At 46.7% G+C, this 16,607-nt stretch overlaps 1 protein-coding gene across 1 annotated transcript in view; it reads left to right on the plus strand.

Moving 5' to 3' along the window:
* LOC100548206 (reticulon-4 receptor) overlaps positions 1-14,185 on the plus strand; it is a 65,441-nt gene extending 51,256 nt beyond the window's left edge. Inside the window, exon 2 of the mRNA XM_085238664.1 lies at positions 12,540-14,185. Coding sequence (XP_085094790.1) covers positions 12,540-13,969 — 1,430 coding nt within the window. The 3' untranslated portion in view covers positions 13,970-14,185. The remainder of the gene's footprint in view (positions 1-12,539) is intronic.
* Positions 14,186-16,607: the final 2,422 nt, after the last annotated feature.

Here is a 16,607-nt window from a genome sequence, read left to right on the forward strand (position 1 = left end):
GGGATCAATAATAACAATTGTGTTCTTTCTGATAGTCTCTAGGAGCCCCAGGCAGGAACTAACATTAGGGCACAAATTCAGTCCCAAGTAAACCACTTTCCCTTCTCTCATTATCAGCCATCGTCTTGCAACTCCCAGGCAGTTCTTCAGATATGCCTCTTTTATCTGCAGCCTTTCCCCCTTCACACAGATTACTTGGAAGGTAGATCATTTTCCCCAGAATTAGCTGCATCTTTCTATCTTCTATCAATATGCCGTTTCTTCTATGAATCCCCTATCATTTGTCTATCCCACTAATACTGAAAGCCTCTCCAGCTCAGCAGGGGCAAATTTAATTAACCTGCTATCTTCTCCCTCCCTCATCTAGATCATTCATGAAAGTGCCTAATGAGTCTGGGTCTAATGGTTGTCCCAATGGCCTCACACAGCACACATCCCCCTCTCAATAGATCAAGGAGTTAACATGAAGCTTCAGTAAGGATCATGCAGAGAGTAGTAATCATTTCTCCAATCTAGTATTAGCCCCTGTTTCATGTACCACATCACTAGTGAGTCAGCTGATGCCATTTTACATCATTCCTCTGCTTGCTTTGTCCAGTCAATGGGAGATGGAGGTACAGGTGCCTGCCTTGAGTTAGGCACTGTGGGGATGTGACAACCAGCTCCCTCAGCACACAGGGTTTATGAATCAAACAGACATCCATCAGTGGGCACCCCCCAAAGCCTCTCCATGCTCCTTTGGCCAGCCAGTGCTGATGTCTGTTAACACCTCACACTGGTAGGAGTGTATGTGCTTTGCAGACAAGGGAGATGAGTTCTGAGAATACTTTGGCAATGACATTTTAAGGGCTGACAGCCCTTGGGGAGGTTTCCATTGCACCAGCTGCCCTTGTTTCAGTGACCATCCATCACTGCTGTTTCACACACCTTGCTGTTCTCCAACCAGCCAGAAAAGAGGGGATGCCGTGCTATGCAAACAGGCCAGGATCCCAGGGGGTACAGTGAAGAGGACACTGAACACGTCTGATTTCACTTCCTGCAGCAATTTTAAACAAACCAAGTCATCAGACTCTCCCCAACCCCCAACCCCATCACAGGAAAACCCAGAGGGACCTTCCAAATCTAGGATTAGCCTGTTCCCTGATAATAGCCTCTGGGCACCAGCAGCTAACATGAGGACTAAGAGCCATGCGTCACCTTCAGCAGGATTTAAACACGTAAGAGGAGAGAAGAAAGAAATAGCTGCCGGATTTTAACATTATCAAATGTCAAGCCACACATTTGGGAATGGAAAAAAACTTAAGGTGACCTCCAGACTGCTGGGAAAGGAACTGGAGTATTTTGATAATGAAGTGGATTTTGAGATTTGGAACACATTTTCTTGAAGATGGAGGACACATGGTGGCTTCACTGAAGGATGCCAGCAGGACCCCGGGCACCATCCATCCTGGGAAAAACTGGCATCCTGAAGATACTTTATCAATGTAGAAGCCCAGTGAAGCCACCAGCAGAACTCATTTTGGTCTGTTTTCTCAGCTAAAGGTGGAGGTAAGAGGGATGTCACCCCGGATAACATCTCACAAGAAAAATACCATCAGGTGCCAAGTGTGGTGAGGGAGAAATGGCAGCACCTGCATTGCAGGTGGAAGGAAGTTTCCCAGAGGAGGTATTTAGCACTGGAAAGAACCTCTCTGACTCTTTTTAACTGAGCAGAGATTGTCCCAGTTTGCTTAATTCTACCCCTCTGATACAAACCCTAGGAGAAGGCAGAGTGTGCCCTAATTCCCCATATAAGCCTGCATGGGATTTGCTGAGCTGAGCATCTTTCTTAGAGTTTTGCTTTTGGGAGGTGGTGGCATTGGAAAGGTTTACATGCTGAGGCTGTTGTAAAGAGAGCTTGTTTTGAAGCATGTTGTCTGGACAGTGCCTGGTGGAACCAGCAGGGATTGCTCCTCTTGTCCTTGTTGCTGTCAGAAGCTGCAAAAACTATTTCCCCAAAGGAAGGAGAGTTTGCTTCCAGTTTGGCAGGGATAAGAGAGCCGGGGGAATGAGGAGGCATGTTTTCCTGTCTTCAGATCTGCTAATCTCAAGCTCTGCTATTGTCACCACAACCGTATGCATGAGCGTGAGAGCATAAAAGTGGTGGCTGAGAACTTAATAGTTTATTTTGTTTCATTACGAGACCAAGAAAGGCCCTGAAGAGGTATTTCCAGGTTGTGAGATATGAGATATTCTGCCTGTAAATGTATGCATTCCCTATCAGGTGCCATTTTGCTGCCTGATATCATTGCTCTGACAATAGGCATATCCTGCAAGATTGAGTTTCCCAGTTATTTTGATTCTCTTTTCCCCTAAAACAGCAGTTGCTTCTTGGTCTCCCTCCCAGGGCTGGGGAATGTGAATTAAACAAATAAAGATGGCAAATGAAATGGAAAAAAAAAAAAAAAAAGTTCTCTTAATATAATGAAATATTAATAGCCACTTAATATTAGGAGAAATTAGTCCTGCTGTGCTAAAACTGCTCTGCATGGAACGATTGAACTGCAGGGTGTAAAGTCTGTGTCCCCATGGAGATGTGCATGTCCTGGCTGTAGGTTGGAGATTGTCTTCAATAAGCTTCAGGGTTTGGATCTTTTAATTAAGTAATTCACTTCAGGGTTTCAGGGGCTGAAGCAAAATGTGCTTCTACCACCTCTTTCTCAGACAAGAATGGCCATAGGAAACCAATGCCTTATGTGCCCAAAGTGGGAGGCAAAGGCCATTGGTTTGGCAGAAGTCAGTGCTAAGGAAATGCTTGGTTTTCTCTGAAATGATGCTAAATGTTTAAGCAGTTTGCCTAGGGGGGCTCAGGAGTAGCACCTCTGGAGGGGGATGTCCCATTGAGGTGAGCCTCCATCCATCAGGAGTGGTTTATGGAAAGTCACAATAATCCAGCTGTGGGCTGACATGCAAACCTCCCCCTGAGGACCGAGTGTGAGAATGCTGTCAAAATTAGCAGATGAGGTCCTGTTTCCAATTTCTTAGGAACATCATAAAACTGAAGAAGTCCCAGAGACCAAAGGCATAGAAAGACTGTCAATTCCAACCAACATATTCCCCAGAAAATATTCTTACACTTCACAGAGTTATTTTTTTCTTATTTTTCTCCCCCCAAACCCAGGGGGATTGTTTTTAAACATATTGCTGTTGCAATTATCTATTAATTATATTGCAACAATGCCAACAAGCCCCAGGCATGGACTGATGTCCTGGTGTACTGCATGCAGCCAAGAAAAACACTCTCTGCTCAAGTATCTGGATTCTCAATATACATTTTGCCTTAATGTTAGGCACTTGCTTTACTTGCTCAAAAACACGCTATTGAATCAATGGGCAGTTATTAAATGGATTAAGAAACAGGCAGCTAAAAGCTCTGAAAATGCAATTGTTCTAGGAGAATCATTGACAAACAGGCTGCTTGCACGGTAGCTTTGTAGGCTTCAGCTTTCACCCCCCGTGTATTTCACTATTTTCATGAATGATCTAGAAAATAGATATAAATTAGTTGCCTGTAAAGTTTGCAGCTGACTCAAATTTCACCGTGATAAATAATGATGAAGGCAAGCCTCTAATGCAGAGCGATTGCAGTTGCTTGGTAGACCGGCAACGGTGGAACACCATGAATTTTAATAGGGCGAAATGCTTGGTCATCCATCTCTGAGCACAGAATGTAGGGCACTCCGTCAGGATGGGAGACTGCCTGCTTCAGGGCAGCGGCCCTACAGTTGATTTAAGGGCCATACTGGAAAAACAGGTGTTTATGAACATTTAGTGCCCTGTAGTGGCAAAATGGATGAATGTGATCTCTGGGTGAAGAGGGAAAGCTGAAGGCAGGGTAGGGAGTTTTTATCCACCTTGATTAAAAAGCTAGAATGTGCTGTCATCTACTGTATGGAATGGAAGCTAATGGTTGAACCGAGAGCTTTTGACGTGGAAATCTGGTGCAAATCCCTAATGTTCTATTATAGGATCTTTGAACTCGGGGTGGATGGCTGCTGTGGGAAATGTGGGCAGCTCAGTAGGGGCTGGTGGCAGGAGCTGCTGCTTCCCGTGAGGCTCGAGGCTGTGGGCTGGGATCCCTTCCCTGATTTCCCTGCAAACAGGAAGGTGTATCATTAGCATCGCATTGTACTCCTGTTTAGCTCAGCTTCACAGAGCCTGCACATCTCAGGGAAGTGTGTTTATAGACTTGTGGGTGTTGCGTTTCTTATCTGGCGAGAGTGGATGAGAGAGCTGCAGAAAAGCAGGCAAGCATGTCTAATACTGAAACTGCAAAGGAGACAAAGCCAACACCTGATAAAGACAGCGGCGGTTGAATTTGCACGCTTATTAAAAATCAATCCTAGCTTTTATTTCGGAGTGAAAAAATGAGCCGTGTGAATATGATGCATGCCTGGAAACAGCAGGGAGGGATGCAAAGAGAGACAAGGGAAAGGAGGCAGGCAACAGCTAGCCTGGCCTGGTGCCCCTATGTGTGGATGGAGGGCCAGGTGACCAAGGCACACCGAAAAATGGGCTCTGTTTCCATTATGGAGTTTTCTCTAAGACAGACCTTCTATGTGATTGCATGACTCTGGTGCTCTACCATCCAAAGGGATAATTTAGTAATGCATTGGCATAGGCTGCCCAGGGAGGTGGTGGAGTCACTGTCCCTGGAGGCTTTCAAGAAAAGGGCAGATGTTGCACTGAATGACATGGTCTGGAGCGATTGCAGGCATGGGTTGGTGGTTGGGCTGGATGATCTTAGTGGTCTTACCAACCTTAATGACACTGTGATTGCTGGGGTGGAGCGCTCTGGTCCTCCAGGCTCAAAGAGGAAGACATCAAGTTGTGAGCTGGGTAGAGAAATATGATCCTCACCACCCACAAACCTCCACTCTCTTGTTTTCATTTCTAGCTGCTCTTTGAAAAAGTTATGGTGTTGAAAGCTGAAATTAAAATGCCCTTCTTCTCTCCATCCCACATTTGCTCCTGAGCTGCAAAGGTTGTCTGCCTCCATGCTGACAACAAAACTGAGATCATGGGCTATTTTCAGATTATATGCAACAACATTTCCTCTCTCTCTTTCCTAGACTTCCACCTATCGTTCCACATTATCTGCAGATGCTAGGTCTTCAGCAAAAGCTGACATAAGTGTTACTTTGGAAGAAAACCAAGAAAAATACTGCCTAGTGCAATGGGGCACTTCCAGTGCTGAAAGTGTGGGGGTGGGATGCGCAGCTGCCAGGTGGGGTGCAGTCCCAGATGGCTGGGGGAGAGCAGGTGTAAATGCCATCTGGAGCTTTACCTCCCCTGTTCTGAGTCACCCTCACAGCGCTGCATTTGGATGTGCAGGAAATTCTGCTTCGGAGTGACAATATTTTGAAGCATTTCAGATATACTTTGTGCTCCATGGGAGATTTAAGCCATCTCAGGAACCGGAGGTTTTTTTCCCTTTGGAACACCTATTTGTCCCTGATTTTTGACAAATATGGCATAGATAATACCAAAGCCTGTAGTTCGTGATTCACGGTGCATGTTGTCTCACTTCACTCCTCATGGTGTGATGATGATGCCATAGATGATCCTGTCCATGCAGTGTGCTGGATGTGTCCCTTCCATACATTTTCCCTTTTCCCCTTTCTTTTTTCCCCTTTCCCTTTTCCCTTTCCTCTTTCCCTTTCTTATTTTCCTTTTTCCTTACCTTTCCTCCTTCCCCTTTCTTCTTTTCCTTACCCTCCTTCTCCTTCTCCTTCCCCTTCCCCTTTCTCTTTTCCCCTTCTCATTCCCATCACCTTCCCTCTTCCCCTTCCTGTTTATTTTTCCCATGGGCATCCTGTCTGCTCCAAATGCTCTTTGCAGTCCGTGTCATCTAAGAGATAAACCCCATATTAAAAATATGAGAGAAGTTAACTCTTCTTGCATAAACCATTTTAAAGGAGTGGGACGATGTCAGTGCTTAAAACCAACGTGCATTTTAAGGTTTGGGCAGAACTGTGAGCTATGATAATATTTCTGCTTGAGGGAAAGTGGGTATTTGGGCACAGGATTTGTTGCAGCAAGAGGTTTCATGGTAAAATACACAGCCACAGAGTAGATGGCAGATGCAATTCAGCATTTATAAATACAAAGTAATGTACGCTGGCAAACAGCCCAGACCCTTACCTAAACAAACCCAGTGATGGGCTCTGAACGAGCTATTGCCACTCAGCAAAGTGATGTTGGGGATTTTGTGGAAGGCTTTTTGGAAACCTCAGCCTGATGCTGAACCATGTCCTAAATGGCCATCAGGGTTCACGAGCTGCAAGGGACAGAACAGGACATCTAAACCTCTATAGAAGTCCATGGTGAGATTGCACCCTGAGTCCTCCTTCCACATATGGTGGTGAGAAGGACCTGGAAAAGATGCAGAGGAATGGAGCAAAAATGTCTGGAGCGGCATTTGTAGGATCGAAGAGAAATAGAAGCCTGGTTCAGGCAGACCCTGAGCCACTGCTTCCGTGAGAATAGTGTTTCCCACACCATTTTGTATTGCTGTTCCTTCTGCTTCAGCTCCTGACCACTGCCTCAGAGCGGCCCAAATGAGGTACAGCTCTTCTCATGTTCCTGTGTTATAAAGAACTGTGCTTTTCTCTTTCTTATTTCCTGGCCTCGCAGGGAATTACTAGGCTACAATAATTGGTACAAGTGTTATTGTTCTATGGGGACCTCATGACTCCTGCATTTAAATCCCCTGATATGTTCCCCTATAAAGGATTCTCGTGACCTTTTCTTTGTGAATCTTTCACACCTCCATGGCTTGCAGCACATCTTTGAAATTCAGCAGGAGGAAAACCCTCTGGCTAGAGGGGAAGCTTCATGAAATTCGTATTCAGATTGGCTGAAGTATAACCCGTTAAATATCACCTTTTCCTTCCTCTCCCTGATGTTGCTGAGAGAAACGCTGGCAAATCACCAAAAAAATGAAGAACCCTGCCCAAACGTTGTTAGTGCTGCTGCCAAAGTGTAGGGAGCACTGGAGAGCCCCTGGCAGGGATGTGGAGCACTGGAGGCAGCCAGGAGCAGCTTTGGCAACTGCCCTTCGAGCACACGGAGCTGCCCCAGTAAAGGTTTGAGTTGCACACAGCTCACGTACCAAATCTTGCAGTTCAACCCTAAGCAGTGCTGAAGAATCAGCATTCAGACCCCCCTGGAGATCGGTGAGGAAGGAGTGGAAGAATTGCACATGATCTATCTTGCTTTAAGTTCAAAAATCACATTAAGGGAGCATGATTTAAGAGGAAAAGATGAACACTTGGAAGTCAGGAAATGGCACATCTATTGCCTGGATGCATTATGGAATTGACCTTTCATTTCTGACCGCATATGGCGTTCTTTCTGCTGAAATCATTCAGGTTAGAGACTGGATATATTAAAGAGGAGAGCTGAAGTTGCACTGATAAAGGGAATGAAGAGCAGCGCGGTCCCAAAAGTTCTTGGATATGCATGCAGTCCCTGAGCATGTGGGAGCAGAGACTGTAGTAGTTAGGGACGGGATGCTGGTGCCTGTACATTGCTCCCATGTGCCATTGATGACACACAACAGCTGCTGAGCACTGGTCTCCCAGAGGAGCACTCACACTGGCACCTTGTACCCTCAAGAGCATCTACGAGGGAATTAGCCACCTATTTTTAGACAGCTGTGATTCAGCACCGGAAAAAGATTGATGCCTTTGCTGTGAGCTGGGATGCTGAACTCCAGCAACAGCCCGTGGAAATTGAGCACACTTGTTCAGCTGAGCCTGCAGAGGAATGGAGCCCTTTGTGACAGACGTGGAGCTCAAGTGACCCCGTGGAGGGTTTGCCTCCATAGGGCCTGACAGCCCGACATCCCCATGGATCTGCAGATGTGCATCAGCCCCAAAATCTCCTGCTGCAGCTGTCTGCCAGGAGTCCGCCTGAGGGTGTGTGCCAGATGGGAGCTGCTCAGCCGGTACTGCTCCAAGCCCTTGCTTTCCCAGAGCTGTAACTCACCCGGGTGCTTAAGTGCTGATTCCTATCTCCCCTCCTTCTCACCCTAAAGCCACTCAGCTGCACCACCACAAAGGTTATGAACCTCTGCAGTAGAGGGACGAGGCAGCAGAAGAGGGAGAAGCTGCAGCCTGGGGAGACGCTCATCCAAACCAATTTTCCTTCCTCGTTCAATTCTTAATTCTTCAGCTAGAGATGCATATAAGTGCTGCCCTCCTCCTTTTGGTGCGCCTGCTCTGTTAAAGTTCAACAAGTCCACAGGTCAAAGCAGAAGACTCTGAAGCTGCTTTGCAGAGTATCTGTCAGAATTGTGCTGAATTTCAAACAACAGCAGTTCAGAATAGGGAATTTAGCAGCTATGGTGTTTCTGTGCTATAAACAAAGGAAAAATGCTGTGTGCATCAGCAAAAGGCTTTGTATTGTAAAGCACTCCCTTTATGCCCGACCAGGAGAGAATTCAAATGATTATTGACCCTCGGCTGTAGGAAAGCCGCATTATAATATCTCCAAATCAATAGAGACAAGAGCAGAGCGGCAGAGAAAGGCCACGGCTCTGCAAACTGCAGAAAATTGCATTTTGCTTTGGCCTCTTAAAAAGTTTGCAAAGCATCTATTAGAGGCCCCCAGAGCCTTTTCTTTCTAATTGCCGTGTTTGACAATGCAGTCGCACAGGGGACTGGCGGAAAGACAGATAATGGACCCACTTTAATTGCTTCCCAGTTCCATGAGTCATAACACTTCTGAGATGGCAAAGGGGAAACGTGGCAGTCTGACTGAAGGAGGATCCTGGCTTTTAAGAAAGCTCTGGAGGAACAAATGCTAAACTCAAAGCCAAACTCTTGGAGAGACTGAAGGTTCCAGGTGCTGGATTTTCTTTCATCTTCTGCTTTTGACTGGGACTATTCAATTAAGTTTTAATCATGTTTGGTAGGGGTGTGTAGGAATGGCTGTTCATCTATAGGGCGAGGGAAAGAGCTGAGGGCAAGGCAGGATGGGTTAGGGTTAGGATTAGAGTTAGGGTTAGGGTTAGGGTTAGGATTAGGGTTAGGGTTAGAGTTAGGGTTAGGGTTAGGGTTAGGATTAGGAGGTCCTTGGTTTGTGCAACCCGTAGCAGAGGGAGTGGAGGGTCAGCACTGAGCTCTGCCCTCTGGTGACATTGACAGGGCCCAAGAGAATTGCATGGAGCTGTGTCAGGTGGGGTTAGGGAAAGGTCCCCAGGGCTGTGGGCATGGCCCTGAGCTGCTGGAGTTCAGGGAGCATTGGGACACCACTCTCTTTTTGGGTCATGCTGTATGGGATTAGGGGTGGAACTCCATGATCTCTGGAGGTTCCTTCAAACTTGGGATATTCTGTGATTCCATGACTTGTGCTATGCCACTGGGCCCCAGAACAGGGACATGTTTCCAACAAATGGACTCGGGCCCCAGCAGTGTTACATCTGACCTATTTTGGTCTTATTCTGTGCGGTTGCTTTAACATGCACCAATGCCAAATGTTTGGAACCTTCCTGTGCCACGACCCTGTCTTGTGCTCATCCCTAAAATTGTCACTTAGCTCCTGGGTTGACAGAGCCAGCTAATGTTTGTCTAGGGTTACACAGGTGAAACTATCGTGGTGCAAGAGCTGGGTGCCCCATAGCACTTGGTGGATTCTACAGCTGGGACAAAGCGAGCACAAGCTGGTCCAACTCTGAACACCAGTGGCAGAGAAGCCCCTGAGAGGAGCAAGGGCAGGGCAGGACACAGTCTCTGCCACGGGACTGGGAAGAAAGGGGATGCAGCATCAGTGTGACTCCCCAAGGCTGTCTTGTGGTCCTATGCTTTCTCCAAGAACTGCACTAGATGGATGCTGGTGCCTGCTGGGTGCTGAGCTCAGCCAGGACTGAGCTGCGCAGTGGGAGGAAGGCTGGAGAAAAGCTATGGGGGATGATTGACAAGCAACAGTCTCTGATGGAAAAAGCAAATCCGAGCAGCTCATGAACACCAGGTCCCTAATTAAAGCACACAGGGTAGCCCTGCCAGTAATTAATTTCCCTATGCTGCTCCGCTGGCGGCCGACTATTGGTGCCACTGACTCACAGCTCCTGGCAGCTGCAGCAGCAGCAGCAATGGGAGGGGAAAGGAGTGGAGCAGGATTTGCTCCTACCTTCTGCTCCTATGTGCTGGGAGAAGCTGTAGCACATCTTGAGTGACTGTTGGACGAGGAGAGCCCAGTTGTCCAGAGGGGTTAGCACAGGGCAGGGTGGTATTCATATGCATGGCTTGTTTTCTGCTGGCTGCTTCATGTTCTCTCTTTCTCTCTCCATGTATACATATATTTATTATGGGCTTCCCTCTTCTGTCTGAGGCTGGAACAGAAGTGTTGTCATTGTGATTCCTCTCCCACAGGACCTGCGCTTTGCATTCATTCTACTGTGAATGTGGCACACATCTATAAGGTGTGGGGGATGCATTTGGGTTGTGGCTGGATATTCCCTGAGTAGGCTGCAGCCCCGGTGCTATTACTGGATGGGAATTGCTGAGGACTCTGCAGCAGTGTGGTGTGGCTACCATACTACTTGTCACCCCAGTCCTGGATCATGGAAGAGGTTCCAGAAATGCTTATTCCTCTGCTACAACATTTCATTATCAGCTGGAGAGGAATTGGGTTGGTCAGAGGGATGCTGGCATTGTTTTAATTTCCCAGGAGGTTCCTCTTGGTGTGACATGTCTACAGCAGGGGATTTCAGTTGTCTCGTGTTACTTTGCTCCCTACAATGGGACGTGATATGTCAAAACATGACAAGCCAGCCAGAATGTGTCATAATACTGCACTCAACACACTGCCTTCCAGGGATGCTCAGCAGCTAATAATATCAGGCTCAAATTATCTCTGCATGCTGAGCTGTTATTTTCCTCCCATGTTAAGTGTGATGTATAGGAGTCTCCTGTCTATATTGGACTGTTGAATCAGCACAGATTGATTAGCTGCACGTGGTGAATTATTTTGACTAGATGGAAACTCAGGCTTAGGATACCAGACTTTCATGACAAAAGAAGCGACCACCATCCTGCCTTCTTTGATAGCTCTTTTTTTCTCTTTTTCCTGACTTTGTGAACTCTGGTATTCTACCTTTAAGTGTAATGAGGCATCAAAATGCCTGAACAACAGGTGCAGCCTTTCAAGGAAGAGAAAGCCTCCCACAGCTGTGGTGTGTGCCCAGGCTGGGACTCCCTAGTGAGGGGGAGGAGAGCATCCCTTAGCCAGAGGTGCTGTGATGAGCTAGGAAGGAGGCACACGTGTCCCTGTTTGCACGTGGTATTGCACAAGTGGAGCTTCCCACTGCTATGGTCGCTGCCCATTCGTTTTAGCTTCAGCATGTGATTTAGAGAAAGCAATCTAATGACTTGCTTTTAATCGTAATGGTAAAGTATTGCTGAAACTGTCCCTGTTCACAGTGACTCTTTCTCAGGTCCCCTTTCAGAAGCTGATGTTAGCTGCATGGCTTCTGCCCATCTCTGCCCATCTTCCACGCCCCTCCCAAGCACAATGAATCAAAAGTCAAAATACTTCATTGTGATTCGAGGGCCCATTCAGCCCAGATCCTGAGAAGGCAGGGGGTCATGAGCATGGAAAAATGTTCTTTCAAGGGCTCTTCAACCCAAGTGGGCTGCCTGCGTTCTTGGGATGAGGAAACCTACTTCTGCCTTGCAAGCTCTGAGGAATCCCTGAATCAAGCCTCGCATAGGATTTCCTCCAGGAAGAGCACTGCCCTCTGGAAAACACGCTCTTTTCACCTCTTCATCAATGCCAGAGTTTCAGGGGGGAGGTAGGAGAGAGGAAGGGAAGCATGAGTGTATGGTGCAAAGGTCTGACTGGTGTTGAAGGAGAAGGAAAGGGCACTCTTGGCTCTGAGGCTTCTACAGGCAGTTCTGACCTGTAAGTTATTCTGAGAATCCCCTGCAGTTATGTCTTGCAGGAAGACTGGATCAATCAGAAATTGTTCATGGAAAGTCACAAAATCTTACATTTTAAGTGCAGGAAACCAAGGAGATAGCAGCAGTGGATGGGACACAGAGTAGCATAGTGTAACCCAGGCAGGTACCTTCCCACAGGCTGAATTGTCCTAAATGCTCCTGTGACAGATAAATAGCCCCAAGGAGACAAGGAGACAGCTGCAGGTAAGCACCCTGAACCAACTTTACATTAGCTGTGTTTCCAGGACTGATGGTGCAAATACGCAGTGAAGATGGCTTATTTCTCTGACCAAGGTCAGATGCCTCCCAGATGTGAAAGGCTGAGGAGGCGCTCAGGATTTCTCACTATGAGTGTGTATTTTTTTTAACTGTTGCGTTGAGTGGTAGAAGATTTTTAATCCTTCGTTTTAATTGTTTGGCTCCCCTGGCACGTGTTGTTTGTGGTTAATGGCAACGTGCTAAGAAGAGTGATTTTCAGGCTTATCTGTTAGTTACAAAGAAAAGTGCTCTCCTGTGATCCTGGCTAATTTTCATACTATTTCTGTTGTCCTTTAGGAAGCAAACTGCTGATTTTGGTGCTTTGCTTGAACATCCAGTCAGAAGTGGAGTCTTGCCCTGGAGCGTGTGTGTGCTACAGTGAACCGAAGATCACAATAAGTTGTCAGCAGCAAGGACTGACAGCAATCCCCACGGAGATACCCATCCAGAGCCAGCGCATCTTCTTGCACAACAACAAGATAACCCTTGTGAGGTCCACCAGCTTCACGTCTTGTCGCAACATGACAATTCTTTGGATCCACTCCAACAACATCAGCCTCATTGAGCCTGGAGCCTTCTATGGACTCAACAAACTGGAGGAGTTGGATCTCAGTGACAACACGAACCTGAAGTCTATCAATCCTGTCACTTTCCGTGGTCTTGTTCACCTCCACACCTTACATCTGGATCGCTGTGGGCTCATGGAGCTCTCCACGGGGCTTTTTCGAGGGTTGTTTTCCTTGCAATATCTCTACCTTCAGGATAATAACCTGCAGAACCTGCTGGATGACACCTTCATAGATCTGGCGAACCTCACCTACCTGTTTTTGCACGGTAACAAAATCAAGAGCTTATCAGAGAACGTCTTTCGTGGGTTAATCAACCTCGACCGGTTGCTTCTACACCAGAACAGAGTCAGCCTGGTCCACCGCCGGTCTTTTCACGACCTTGGGAAAGTGATGACCTTGTATCTGTTTAACAACAACCTGACCGTGCTCACAGGGGAAACCATGGCACCCCTGGTGTCCCTCCAGTATCTGCGCTTAAATGGCAACCAATGGATCTGTGACTGCCAGGCTCGGTCTCTCTGGAATTGGTTTAAGCAGTTTAAAGGGTCATCTTCAGAGCTGGAGTGCCACCTTCCCCCACACTTGGCAGGGAGAGACCTCAAAAGGCTGCAGAGCTCTGACTTGGAAGGATGCATCGACTCTTTCAATCAGATTCGAACGAGCGTTTTTAGCACTAAGACCAGATCTGGTAAACTGGCCACCGGGAGTCCCCCTCTCAGCTCCCACGATGGCTCCATGAAGTGCTGTCAGCCAGAAATGGATAAATCTTTTATATACGAAGCTAAAGGCAAGGCAGGTCCTTCTTCCCACAGCAGCCGGCCGTCCTCCAACAACCCTCTCAAGGATAAGGAGAACATGTCCAAAACCAAGTACGTTGAGACGGACCCTTCCAAAAATGGCAGCAACAAGCAGATAAACGATTCCCCTTTTGGGACCTTCCCCAGCATTGTAGACCCTCCATTGACCAAGTTGAGACCAGAGTTTCTAGAGCCTATTGAACCTTCCACAGTCCCAACCAAAAAGAGGCAGGGCTGCTCTAAAAAGAACAAATCAAAGGCCCAGTGCCGCCTCACCCAGCAAGGAAACAGCTCCACGTTACAGCTCAGCCTAAGCCTTTTGATCCCCCCTTTGGTGTGGAGCTTACTGTTACTCTGCTAAAATTAACTCTTTTTCCTGGGTTGATGACACTTTAATACTAGACTTTTGCTGACCTCCATAAATGTTGCAAACAAAAGCAAACTACCATCCACCCTGAGAAAGCTTTGTTACACAAAAGTTAACTGGATGCCTTTATATAAAAACAAAACACACACACACACAAAAAAAAAAAACAAAACCCACAAAACAAAAGCAAACAAAAAAGACAAACAAAAAGATGTACATAATTTATTTGTCCTGATACCTGTGAATTATACCTTTGGTCTTCGGAACTGCACTTACTCACAAAGCAGGTTTTGCTACAGCAGATGAGAAAGAAATATGGTTTATTTACAGGAAAAAAAAAAAAAAAAAGTGTAAGAAATGGTCTGAAAAGAATGTCTGAAATCTGTTTGTAACTTGACATCACACTGAACAGTATTGCAGGTTCCCATTTGCAGAGGTAATGAATTTGATGCTGTTTTAATCCTATGTTTATGAATATTGCAGTTTTTTCCGTATCCATTCCATCACACCACGTTTACGGGCAGCATTTGTTAAAGAATGCTACCTTTTCCTTCACAAGATTGCAGTATATATAGATATGCATTTTATTTTACTTGTGTACAAGTATAAAAAAAAAAAATAAAATAAAGATTTCTTTTTCCTAAGTGGTTGTCATCTGCAAGGGACAAAGCACAGCTAAAAAGCTGAAAAATTAAAAGGGTGTTGAGTAATACCCAATCTGAAAGCTAGCTCAGCATTTAACATGACAGTAATAAATAAGACATATTTGGCACAGTTATGCAAGCTTTAATTGGTGCCAACAAAGGGTTTGTTTGCACAAAGCACTCTCTCCTGATGCTCCTGCTTCCCTTCGAGCTGTCCCATATGCTCCCCCAACGCCATTCATATTTCAGGATGCTCAGAATAGTAGGACTTTTTAGCTGGAGCTGAAGACTCCAGGTTGCAGGTAGAGGTGAATAACCTCTAGAAGTCAGATAGGGCTCGAAGTATTGATGTCTATGCATGCAAGACCAGTCTGTCACAGGCAGGTGGCATGCAGTGCTAAATGGGAGGACCTCGTGCTCAGGCACTGCCCAAAGAAGAGAAAGAGCGTTGTTCCAGGTGTACCCAAGGCCTTGGGAACATGTGCTAGAGGAATATTTGTGCAAGTGAGGCTGAGGGTCTCCAGGCTTCCTGGGCACCAGTGAGGTTTGCAGCACTGGGATTGGTGCTGAGCTTTACAGAAGAGCTATGCGTGGAGGAGGGAAGGGGAGAAAGACAGCAGCAGTGCCACAGTTTAATATGAGCCTGCGTGCATGCTGATGGCTCCTGAGGAGGAGAAGGCAACCATGGGAAGGAGGGAGGCAGGGTGACTGTGTGACAGCATGAAGCTGGGATCCCAGTAGAGCTGCTTGATACCCTTACAGCTCTATGACCAACACGAGCACTGATTTCTGCAGCTAAGCCAGGCAGGTTTCTGTCCAAATGCACTGCTCAGCCCAAGAGGTGAAGCAAGAATTCAGTATCCTGTGCTGGGATTCACAAATGCCTTGATACAGCCCTGACAGTCCCTGTGCCTGCATGCATGTTCAGTGTGTGTACACACAGGTGAGTAATCAGCACCTTGCTGGCTGCTTTCTGCCATCCTTGCTTGGATTTGTCCCCTTCATGCCAGTGCTGAAAGTTTTTCTGGATATTGCATGCCTGAGGCAGGAGCTGTCCTAAAACACCTGAGAGCATCTTTATGAGTCTTGAGGTGTTCAACCCTATAGCTGAAGCTGAAGTGCAGTAGCAGAGAGCAGCTCAGCCTGGCTTGGCTGCAGGATAAACACCACTTCAAAGCCTGTAGAAGGGTTGCTGGATGCTGTGCTGGATGCTGGAGAAACTTCTATGTTTGGACATAGCCTTGGGGTCTCCTCAAAATGCTTGGATGGATGCCTACAGTTCTACATGCATGAGGAAACCAGAGGAAGTGGCAAGAGTCAGAACAAACATGATAAAAACAGCTTTTTTCCCCATGAAAATGAAACCAGCCCTGAACAGAACTCAGATCTGAGTTTGTCTGTCTCCAAATTGGTATCACAGGACTTAGGCTTCAGTGTTTCCCATGGTTAGCACAGAGCAGACAAGTGTATTACTGTCACTTATCCTGCGACTCCAAGTGACTTTATGCCACCCCAGTGACACTCTTCTTGCTTTCTAGAGCTTGACTCTGCTGTGCTTTCAGTGGCTCATAGGACTGTACATTGGCCATAAGCCCAGAAGAATCCCTTGTGCTCATTTCCTAGATTTCCTGCTGTCCAGATGCCAATTTCTCTGTTTACAGGCATTAGAAAGCCATTTGAAAGACATGCTATTGAAGGAGGGGGATGTGGTGGACAGCAAGAATAGCTGTGGGAAGTTGGACGAGGCAGGCGGTGAGCTCTGACATAGGTGAGGGTAGGAAGGGCTCAAAGAGGGCAGTTTCTCTTCTGCTTTATGCTTTGCAGATACAAGAATTCCAGATGTGCCTCGATCTGTTTTACACTCAGATGCCACTCAGTTCAGTGGGATTTACACAGCTGGGCTCAGGGCCTTGTTGACTCTTCCATGTATCGTGATGCTTGCTCTCTCTTTTCTTGCTGTGCAAGTCACAGACAATTTCCCGCTCAAG

The sequence above is a fragment of the Meleagris gallopavo genome, chromosome 17 (genome assembly GCF_905368555.1).
Source record: "Meleagris gallopavo chromosome 17, MGAL_WU_HG_1.1, whole genome shotgun sequence".
Taxonomy (NCBI): domain Eukaryota; kingdom Metazoa; phylum Chordata; class Aves; order Galliformes; family Phasianidae; genus Meleagris; species Meleagris gallopavo.